At 41.2% G+C, this 11231-nt stretch overlaps 1 protein-coding gene across 3 annotated transcripts in view; it reads left to right on the forward strand.

Annotated features, from left to right (window-relative positions):
• LOC113025520 (carboxyl-terminal PDZ ligand of neuronal nitric oxide synthase protein) overlaps positions 1-10971 on the forward strand; it is a 57108-nt gene extending 46137 nt beyond the window's left edge. For all 3 annotated transcript variants that reach the window (XM_026173362.2, XM_080303571.1, XM_080303570.1), the window contains one exon: positions 8885-10971. In XM_026173362.2, the coding sequence (XP_026029147.2) occupies positions 8885-9446 (562 nt within the window). In that variant the 3' untranslated portion in view covers positions 9447-10971. The remainder of the gene's footprint in view (positions 1-8884) is intronic.
• Positions 10972-11231: the final 260 nt, after the last annotated feature.

Raw genomic sequence — 11231 nt, forward strand, 5'->3', positions numbered from 1 at the left:
TTTGTTCCTTTTTATTTAATGGTTAAAAAATTAGTCATGTGTACTTAGGTTGTAAATAAATGTTTTAAAAAGCCTTTGCTCCTCTCTCCGCTCTGTTCGTTTATTTTCATGTGAGATTTATTAGTTCAAGAACAGACAGTGAAAAGGCTGTCACATATCTTTGGTAGTAAAATAATTCAGGGAAAAGGCACTGGTACTCCATCTACTAACCATTTCTTAAGTAATAGACTTGTCTGTGGAAAGTTTTTTATTAAGAAGATATTTTGTTTTTGTGATATTTTTGAGTTATGGAAGGAAAATTAATCACTACTTTGCAGATTTATCATGTGCCACCAAGTAGCAATGCACCAATCCAATCTAATGGAGTCCAGTCGTGAGCTCAGTTCAGTCCTGACTCGAAAAACTGGATTGGATTGGATGTCAGAGCTGGCACATTTCAGTTCAAACCATGCATCATTAGCTGCTAGCAGGATCGCTAACGTAGCATGTAGAAAGCTAGCAGCAAAGCGACAGCAGCTTGGAGATATTTTACTGTAGCTACACCAGCAGCTTTTGTTTTCTCTGCAAGTTTTTAATTTAACCACAAATTATTTTCAAGCGAGGTAATTATTGACATTATTTATGCATGCCTAAAGTAGTTGACTTGCATTGCTGTTCTAAGGCAATTGACAGGCCTCAAGGTTTTGTGTTCTGTCCAGTTTTTACAGATTACAATACATGAAAAAAATGCAGTAACTTATAGTGCCAGAATAACCAGCACAGTGAATGACAGTAATCCTTTCAGTTTTAAGTAAATTCCAAATTCCAAAAATGTTAGAATTGCTGTGAAAATGTAAATAAACGAACAAAATTCTGTAAAATGGTATTAGCGCTTTTTGAATTTGACAAAAGCCAAAAAGGCTAGAAAAGTAAGTAGCACTACAAAGAAACAGCTGTTGGGGGGAATAACTAGGTTAACAGGTCAGTAACATGGTTTTTACAGGCAGTGGTTTCACTGGTCTGCAAAAACCTGGTGCTACAAATTGTGGAAAAGTTCAGAATAATGTAAAATTGTGAAGAATTTGAGAAAAGCATCATCAGTAGTACATAGCATTGTCAAAACATTAAGAAAATCTGGAGAAATCTCTGTGCGTAAGAAAGAAGGATAAAAATCAATACTAGATTTCCATATCTTCTGGCCTTCAGGAAGCAAGGCATTAAAAACAGGCGTGATTCTGTCTGTAAAGTCACTGCGTGGGCTCAAGAACACTTCCAAAAGTATTTGTCTGTAAACACAGTTCATTTTGCCATCCACAAATAGAGGTTAAAGCTCTAACATTCAACAAAGTGCCCATATGTGAACACTGCTCAGAAATTCTGCTGTCTTCTCTGAACCAACGCTCATTTCAAATAGACTAAATTAAACTGTAAAATTGTTCTGCGGTTGGATAAACTGAAATTATTTTTGGAAAACGTGGACACTGCATTCTCTGGAGTAAAGAATAGAAATTGCATCTCTGATTGTATTGGGGGTGCATTATTGTCTGCATAATTTGCAGTTTGCACATCTCAAAAGCATCATGAGTGCTGAAAGGTGCAAACAGGTTTTGCAAGGAAGGCATTTCATATTTTAGATAGACAATCCTAAACCGCTTACTGCAGCTATTAAACAGCACAGCTTTGTAGTTGAAAAGTCCAGGTGCTGCCCTGCCTGCTGTCCAGACTTTTTACTAATTTAAAACATTTGGTCCATTATGAAATAAAAATGATGACAAAGAAGACCCAGGACTGTTGAGCAGTTAGATTCATATATCACAAATAAAATGGGACAACATCCCTCTCCCAAAAGTCCAGCACCTGGTCTTTTCAGTTCCCAGATGTTTATCGAGTATTGTTAAACCATGGTGAACATGGCCCCTTCCCTACTTCACAGCTTTTTTTAAAAGATGTGTTGCTACTATCAACGTCAGAATGACCCTATTTTTTGTTTAAATTGGTACATTTTCTCATTTTAAACATTGGTTATGTTTTCCACATTATATTGCAAGTAAAATATGGGTTTGTGAGATTTGCAGAGCTTTGCTTTGTGTATTTATTTACATTTTACACAGCACTCCAGGTATTTTGGAATTGAGGTCATGCAGTACTTTGCAATGCTACCTTTGGATTTCAGGTCAGCTAAAGGTGACTTTTGTAAAATGCATATTTTCCACAAAGCATTTTGAATGCGCTATCTCTCTGATTTTCACCTCTTGCTGGCATTTGCAGCTGTATTCAGCGCCACGCACCAAGTCAGACTGATGGAAAAACCTTTGGTCTAGTCAGGGAAGTGCATGTTTCCACCTTATGTAACACCGAAGTTATTATTGACTTGTTGAAGCTGAGTTTAGAATGGGGGAAAATACTTCCACACCCAGCTGCTCGACCGAATATCTCCATTCCTGTCTGCTACTGTGTGGTATTAGATATTACCACGGAGGGTACCAATGATGGAAATGTTCAAATCCAAAACCTTTTAGCTGTTATTCCTTCCACATGCATAGCTCCCCGACTCTCTGTCGTCTAATTGTGGCCTCTCTTTGGTACAGGTGTGAGGACCCGCTCCTGCTCATCCTCTTCTTCCTCTAACCATCCCTCATTTCCTAACGAGATATCATCAGCCACTGCCTTAAACCCCCCCAGCTCATGCCTTTCATCGCCCTGTCCCCATCCCCATCCCTCTCATCGTTTACCGCACCAACCTGCTTCTCCCTGGGAGCCCGGGGAGCTCTCTGCCACTGCCTAAGCCCCCTTCCTCTCTTCCTCTTCCTCCTCTTCTCTGCCCCTTCTCCTCCCTCTATGTGAGTATTACTCATGGTAACCAGCATGTGGAGCATGTGTCTGTGGCACAAGCATGAGGCTGTGCATGCAGTGGATGAACAGTGTGGGTGTTCGCTGGCTCGTGCGTAGGTCTCGCCAGTGATTTCTCTGCTAATGACTGCGTAACCTCTATTTACATTCAAATGTGCTTCTGCAAATTTAGAAGCCGCATTAGCATTGAGGTAATCAATGAGTCACAAATGTTTTATGCACAGCACTTTTGTCTCTGTTTTCCACCTTTTGTTGGATTGTTTTGTCTCTCCCGGTTTTGCCAGAAGAGAGGAAACGTTCTTGTCAAGACGTGGTATTATTTTATCTGTGGAGGTTTGGCCTGAGCTGTAAAACTGTCAGAGCAGGGCTGGAGGAGCGGCACATCTTTATGTACCTGTCTTAGACTCGATCTGTTAGAGTCGGCTCTGTGAGATATTTTAGAGTGTGAGTGTGTGTTTTTGTCACATGCATGTTTTGATTTACCGAGAGAATCTGAGAAGACCATCCACCGCCATAAAGCACCAGAGGTCTCACGTACTGTTCTGCTGCATGTGTGACAAGCAGCTATTAAAGAAACCATCAGAAATCTTGTAATTAATCAAGTTCAGTCAGGACTAGAGCTGGGCGATAGAACGATAACGATATGTATCGCGATATAACTTTTACTCGATAGAGAAATTAAGCTATCGCGATAGACCTCGCCGCTCTTGTCCTCAAAAAAAAAGAAAAAAAAAAGGTCAGCCAATCCAAATTAAGTAGCGCAGAGCCGCAGCGTCACGGCCGCAGCGTCACGTCGCGTGACTTGTTACGTACAGCACAAGTGCCAAGCCGCACGTGTGTTTGTTTGGGAAGCAGCCAGCGGGTAATGGAGCCAGCGCGTAATGGAGGAAATGAGTGTGCCGACTAGAAAAATCAACCGAGCGTGACCGAAGAGAAAACAGATGATGGTTCCAATGCCGGAGAGATTGTCAAACGGAAGAGCCAAAGAAGTTCCGTAGTGTGAAGGTATTTCGGCTATTTCAAGTCTGACAAAAACAGAGTAGCGTGCACTGTAAATTGTGCCGAAAGCAAGTCTGGAAATACAATAAACTGGTGCATGCGTCACACTGCGCCACGTTATTGTTTCGGTGAAATGAATTTCTACAATACTGTTACTGTTAATTCTACTCTCTGCAGTGTTTAAATGCTTACATATACACACAGTTACTGTCCCTCCACACTTACGACTCGGTTCTGCTTCTATGCCCCAGCTTTGTTTACTTTTTCCCACCGAGGCTTCTAGACTTCTGATTGGCCAACATTTAGGCACGGTTAGGAATCTAGCGCCACCTGCTGCTTTGGCATGTTCATAGCAGCGTTTTCCTTCATTTCTGCCTTTATGTGTGGACGGGATTATTTTTTAAAACGAAAACGGAAAATCTCCGTTTTCAAAAATACCCATGTACGTGTGGACGTAGCCTCAGTCTCTGACTGGAAGCGCTAATTCGTCATTCGGCTTTTGTCAGACTAAAGTAACTGTTAAAACTGTTTGAAAAGCTCAGCTATACAACAAGGAGAGCTTGAGAATTTCCTTTTAGTTCTCAGTTTATTTGATATTGACAAAAGTTAGTCAGTTTTGTCTGTTCTTCTGTAAAACAAACTAAGATTTATTTTTAGAATTAATATTTTGTTTCTAAGTGGAATTGACAATTTAGTCTGTTTCGTTTGTCCTATTTTGAAACTTAAACGCTTTAGCGGCTGCCTTTTGTGTAGTTTGCAATATTTGCCTTTATTTATCTGAAAAAGTCTCATGTTCCTTAAGTACATCTACCCTGTTGAACTTATTATGGGAAATAAATATTTAAATAAAAACAAGCTGCTGATTATTTCACATTTTACTTGTGAGCAACGGCACATTTAAATCTTACAAATATAGTTATTTGGCTTATATCGTGATAGATATCGTTATCGCCTGAAATGAAAAAAACATATCGTGATATGAAAAAATCTCATATCGCCCAGCTCTAGTCAGGACCACTACAGTCAAAACAGAACTGTATTTACATCAGAGTTAATTTATATTAATCAGCATTTATGAAACGTGGAAAGGCCAACCGGGAGCATTCCTCCCATAGCAGCAGCAAGACCTGCAGCACAGATCCGAGTGGCATTCACTGACCAATATGACAATTAAGTCACACACAGCACTAAGGGAGGAGCTGGGGTGGAATCCAAAGCAGCTGGCAGGTGCACAACAACTAAACTAGTTTTAATATCACACCCTATATGAGATTCCAGTTGGATGCGTAGAAGATTGCTGAGGAGTCATTTGCTGCTGGTTAGCTTGGGATCAGCCGGGAATTGTGACTGCGCTTGTCTTTGTGCCCTGCCTCAATTTAGAAGTAGTGGAAGTAGTAGTTTTCCAGCTGCATTGTGAAAAAAAGATAAATCCACAGTGACCTCAACTGAATCTAATTGCTGATCAAATGATACACCAGAAGTAAGCACTCATGTTCTCTTTTGAACTGTGTTTGTACTGTCATTGCAGGTACTCTCATAATAATCACTTGACTTTATAGGATAATGAGCACTGGACGACTTGATCACTGTGGGCTACTGTGGGCCATTTCACAGTCAAAAGTCTGACCCCAGTCCTTAGCTCATCTTGTATTCTGTACACCTAACGGGACTAACTGAGCATTGGATTTTTAAAGTTCAGTGACCTATTTTCAGTATTTTCTTGCTAAAGTATCTACTGTTTAATCACTAACACTCTGTAGCTCTACATAATATAGAATGAAAGCTGTTATGTTACATAATAATAAAATTTAAATTAGCTCTTCAGACTCAAGATGTGAAGGATAATACATGTTTTATCCAGCAACAACAGCTGGTTATAAGCTAACGTCATGCCAGCTAATGTTAGGCTCATGTATGTTACAAATCACGCTTTCACTCTGATAAACAACTTGATTACATTCTCATAATGTATGAGAGCTTATTTGCTAAATGTCAAAGTTTCGCTCACAGCAGAAAGGGTTAGCAGACTGACACTCAATACAAATAAACGGTGGCCACCATAGCTAGGATTGTGCTCTTGAATTGGGAAGGGTAAAGAAATCTACTGACGTCTAGTGGTGAGATTTTACACACTGTAACTTTAAAATACAGACATGGTGTTGGCAGAGTATTTATTTAAAATGTTAATATTAGAAGTTGTAATGTTATATACATTAACATTAGTTTAAGCATTTATTGAAGCAATAATTTACTTTAATTTAGCCAATCAGCTAGGGCTGCCACGATTAGTCGACTAGTCACGATTACGTCGACTATCAAAATCGTCGACGACTGATTTAATAGTCGACGCGTCATTTGAAGCTTTGTAAGATCCCAAAAGCAGGAATAATGGCAGGATTTAAGAGTGTAATAACGGACTGAAACAGAAGATGGCAGCACTGCATGTACAAGGATGCCAGCTGCCGTTAAACCCCGAAGAAGAAGAAACTGTGTCCCAGAATTCATAGCGCGGCCCAGCGCAGTTGTCAACAATGGCGGCAGCTAGTTAGTTTTAATATTACTCTTATTATTCTTTCTGGGTCACAAAATAAACGTTTAACATATTTTCAGGCGAGAATGTAGCTGTGTAAACCTCAAATATCTGCTCAGTTTATCAAGACACCACATATTTTCAAAAGCGCTCCGACGTTTTCGGAGGTGTCTGTTACCCACTAGCTCGATAGCTAGCCGGGGGCCATAAGAGCACCGGACTCCCGGCAGATCGTTTTCAAACCCACCGCCCTACTCAGGTTAAACATATACAAGTCACTTAGATAACTTAAAAATGTTATTGTTTGGCTTTTTTCAGTATTTTATTTGTTCCTGAGTAAATCGGCTGAGTTTATTAAACTCCACCGAAACAATCTGCACATTTAATTAGAATTCAATTAACTATCATCTTGTCTTTATTTTTAGTTAGCACAGACCTTAAACACTTAAAGCTGTAAGCTAATGATAGTTATATAAGAGCAGATGCTGCTGGTGCAATAAGCTGTACTTTTACGTTCAATGGATGATGATCTGATTAGTCGACTAATCGCAAAAATAATCGGTGACTAGTCGACTATCAATAATCGTTTGTGGCAGCCCTACAATCAGCACTATAGCTGACTTAACTTTGGATGCTGTTGAATGTCAGTTGTTTTAAGTGGTTCGCTAAAGTATTGGAACTATTTCCTCGTCCCTTGCAATGACATGACAGCATTTTTACATTTTGCCTTTGGCGAATTGGTTGACGAATTCGTTGGTCATCTACCTCGAATACTAAGTACTTCCATACCAGCCGTCTTATTAATGAGCGTGGCAAAGCAATTACAGCAGCTGTACTAGTCACAATCTTCCAAGTGTAGTTTATCCTGTGCTTGTGTGTGTTCCTGTTTTATTTCTTTAGCAAGTGAGGATAAACTAAAACACTTCCTGGCATATTTCATCTCGTTCAGTTCCAGAAGATTCACAGCTTCAGTACAAAGGCCTGCTAGAGTACTTAAGGCAAAAACACAAAAGTACTGTCACATTTTCAGAATTTTGGTATTGAAAGATATCAGCAGTATCTGTTCTGTTGACAACCCCAATCCCAGTTGTATGTCCTGGTCTTCCAGAGTAGTGCTAAATCAAAATAGTGACAGAAAGTAGAGGAAAAGAAAATAGCCTGATGCTCAATCCAGCTGGAATCCAAGCCACAACTTGGCAGCACTTTAAAAATAACACCATTTAAACTTGCTGCAGAGTCAAACCGTTAAATGAGCAGATTGTGCGTGAACAGTGAACCTACCAGCCCAAAAAGAAGCTAAATATGAGTAAGAATCAAGTGGATTCATTTGCCTTTAGGGCTCACTATGTGTGCTACTTTGAGTATAAACATGAATGTCTCCACCAAAAATTTCTTAACATCGTTTCATGGAAAACCACAAATGTTAACCTGCTAACCTCATTAAAACTCAGCCTTTGGCCACCGTTGATGCAGGTGCCACATTTTGTGTCAGTCCATAAAAACAGTTTCCAATACATTTAACTGAAAATAAAAAAGTTACCACATGCTGTCCTTTGAGGAAAAGTCGAGGGATCCTAAAGCAGTCGGCTCCATTCTCAGGGAACCACAACCTTTGAATGCCGGCCCTTTCATTGCTACATTTTTCTTCATCTGCATTGCAATCCCCACAGCTACACTGGCTTACTAATGATACCCCCCTGTGCCTTTGGAGTCAGTGGAGTTCAGGTTGACTTTTACCTTCCTGTGCTACGTTGTGCTGCTCCATTTGTTAGTGTAGGAAATGGCGGATAATTATCTCAGGAGATGTTTTCCCCATCATTACTGTAGCTGTCATCATCATCCTCGTGTGGAGACGGCAAATACATCATTAGGTCACATAAGTTCATTACTCAGCCCAGGATTCACCCACGGACCAGATTTCTCGGGGGAACGAAGTTAGCAGCCACAGTTATAATGTAAATGGGAGGAGTCGGGGAGGAAGTGAGGCTTGTTATCGGATGTTTGTCAGGAATCATTTTCCAAGAGAATGCCTATAATTGAGTGTGGTTGTGAGCACTGGTGCTTGTCATGATGTTATGGTGGTAAAATCAGAGTGAGCAATGTAGCTATTTCTGGTTGGGGGAAAGCCTGCAGCTTTTTCCTTGCTTCTTTACGCTTCCCCTCCCGCAGTCTTTGGCTCTTTTTCTTCGCCCGTCCCTCCGTTTCCCCCGCAGAGAAGCTGTGGGATGTAGATAAGTTCCTAGACAGCCGGAACAACAGGGAGCCAGAGACAGAGTCACTGTGTCGTGTAGTAGCAGCTTACACCACAGTGCACTCAGGTTAATGGAGTATAATGTGACTGATGGAGCAAAACTGGCTCAAGGTGCATTCTTCTACTAATAATGTAGAAAATTATGCTGAATATAAATAAGCAAAAAAAAACCCAAAAAAAACCAAACAGAAAATGTGCTCATGAATCTACTGTTTCTCAACATGTTAGCCGGTTGAAGGCTTCACTAACCGGTGCCTCTGTTTTCTCACCGACAGGTGCAGGCAGATAATCCCCAAACTCGACCCTCCTCCACCTTCCGTAAACCGCAAGAGAGCTAGCAGGACATTGTCTCCAGGGTCAGAGGTCGCAGCTGCGCCTACGCCCGCAGAGGTCACCTCTAACGACGCAGCCCCCAGCCGTAGCAGCAGTATCTCGTTCCCTGACATCACCCCCAGCTCGCTGTCATCCGGTGACTTCCACTCCCTGAGCAACGGCGAGAGCAGCTCCTGCTCCACCAGCGAGGACTCGGGCGTGCGCTCCGAAACCAAGTCCCTGCTGTCGCCCCTGCGTGACGACGACGACCTGTTCGGGGACCGTGGGACATTTTTAACAGCCTCCAGTGGCTGTAACAGTCCCGTGGAGGAGAGGGGGGAAACCGTTCTCTCAGCCGCTGAGTCGTATCCCACTGAAGCCCCCACCCTCACTTCACAGTCGGACACTTGTGGCCACCCGCTGCCCTTCTCCCCGATGAATGATACCTGCCTTCACATCAGCTTTTCTGAGGATGAGCTGCTGGAGAGCAGCCAGGAGGACCCTAACGTCCCTCAGCGGAGCTAGGAGCTATTGATCTCCTGGAAAACTTCCATCATCTTCTGCAATCAGCTTTTAATCTAATATTTACTATCAGACCCTCCTATGTTTGCACTGGGCTCTATTTCAGGGCCTTTAATCGTTCCACCCACTTGTGACACAGTACAGGCACACAGTAGCTGATACCAGTTCCTGGAAAGTACTCTATTGTACAGTTGATTAGCCTGTGGACAGATTTAGTATTTTTGTAATAAAATAATGAGCTAATTTACTTTTTAGTGACTAGAATGTTTAGCAGAATACATGTAGCACCTCTTGCACCGTTAAAGTCAATTTAGCGTAGAATTCAAAGCCAACGAGGGAACACGTTTTATTTTTGCTAGTAGTCGACGTTAAAAGATTATTTTGTATGATGGTTCACTGTGGTACAAACTAAAGATACACGATGACCATGCAAGTGCTTGTGATTTTGATGTTGGGAGAAGCCTCGATTTCTGCAGGAGCACCCGACGGGTAATGGTGGGCGGAAAGAAAAGAACAAGAAAGTCAGTAAAAATGGAAAATGATGTGTTGCGGTCTGCGCACAGCTGTGTAGCGCTGTGCATTATGTTTTTGTACTCTCAGAGGTTAGTGGGTTTTAGAATGGTTTTTTTCTTACTTGCATTTCGTGGGCCTTAAAGCACTGCTGGGAAAATGAGTGGAATGTCTGCAGGTATTCCGTGTATTCAATTGATTTGTTTTGGATGCAATCCTTTAAAACCAAAGGGGATTTTTGAATTAAAAGCATTTTCTTTTTGAGAAACTCGACATGAAGCTAATGACCGTGAAAGTAATGGATTGCGCCCGTCTGAGTGGGGAGTCTGTTACAAGATACTGAATGGGAAGATAATTGGGGAATCAGAGAGGACCTTGGAGAAAGACAGCTTGGCAGATGGATTTTCTCTTCTTTGCTTCTATCTTTGTCAAATCTTGAATACCCAACAAATCTGCTTTCGTTTTCAGGGTGAATTAACCTAAACGGTGGGAACATTGTTGGCATTCAATCGAGAGAAAAGGACCTCGAGTAGTTTAAAGTGAATCAAACTTCACTCTCATCCCAACAGTTTAGTTATAAAAGAAATAATTGTATGAAGTTGAAATGAAAATGCCAAAATGTTCCACCATAGATCAAACCAGATTGAAAAATTCAATAAACTGAGTTACTTTAAATGTCTGACATTTTATAAATGAAATCATAAAATGTTGAAGAAAATGCTAGAGATAATAATCGGAACGACGGACGATGAAAAGCAGTAGCTGTTTAACTTCACGTTTATAAGGTTTCTGTTGCCTTGTTAATGGTGTTGAATAAAGTGCCACCTTCTGCGAGTCGAAGTGAATATAAATGGAGATGAGGGGTAAAGCACACAAGGTCACAGGGGGGGAGTGTAAAGTTGCAGGTGTACAGGCAAAACACAGAAATCAGGCTTTTCCCAACATTACACGTGGCAGGGAGCTTAACAGCAATAACATGTGGATGAAAAAATAATAAAGAGAAACAGCTGAAGAAAAATTTGTTTCTGGTTATTTGTGGATCACTTGAAATGAACTAAAGTCTTAGACCCTTACTTCCTGTTACTTTCTGCACACAGGACACCTAGGGAGAAGAGTGCTATGGAAGGAGGGGGTTCAAAGAAAACCTGTGCTTACTGTACTGCTTACATTTCCTGTCGTTGCACATATTTTAATCTGCTGCCGATCTTTGTTCACACGCCTTTTCATTCAGTGTAATTTCCTGTAACCGCTGTACAGTCAACACCATTTGAACCACAG

This window comes from Astatotilapia calliptera, chromosome 7, assembly GCF_964374335.1.
Source record: "Astatotilapia calliptera chromosome 7, fAstCal68.1, whole genome shotgun sequence".
Lineage (NCBI taxonomy): Eukaryota > Metazoa > Chordata > Actinopteri > Cichliformes > Cichlidae > Astatotilapia > Astatotilapia calliptera.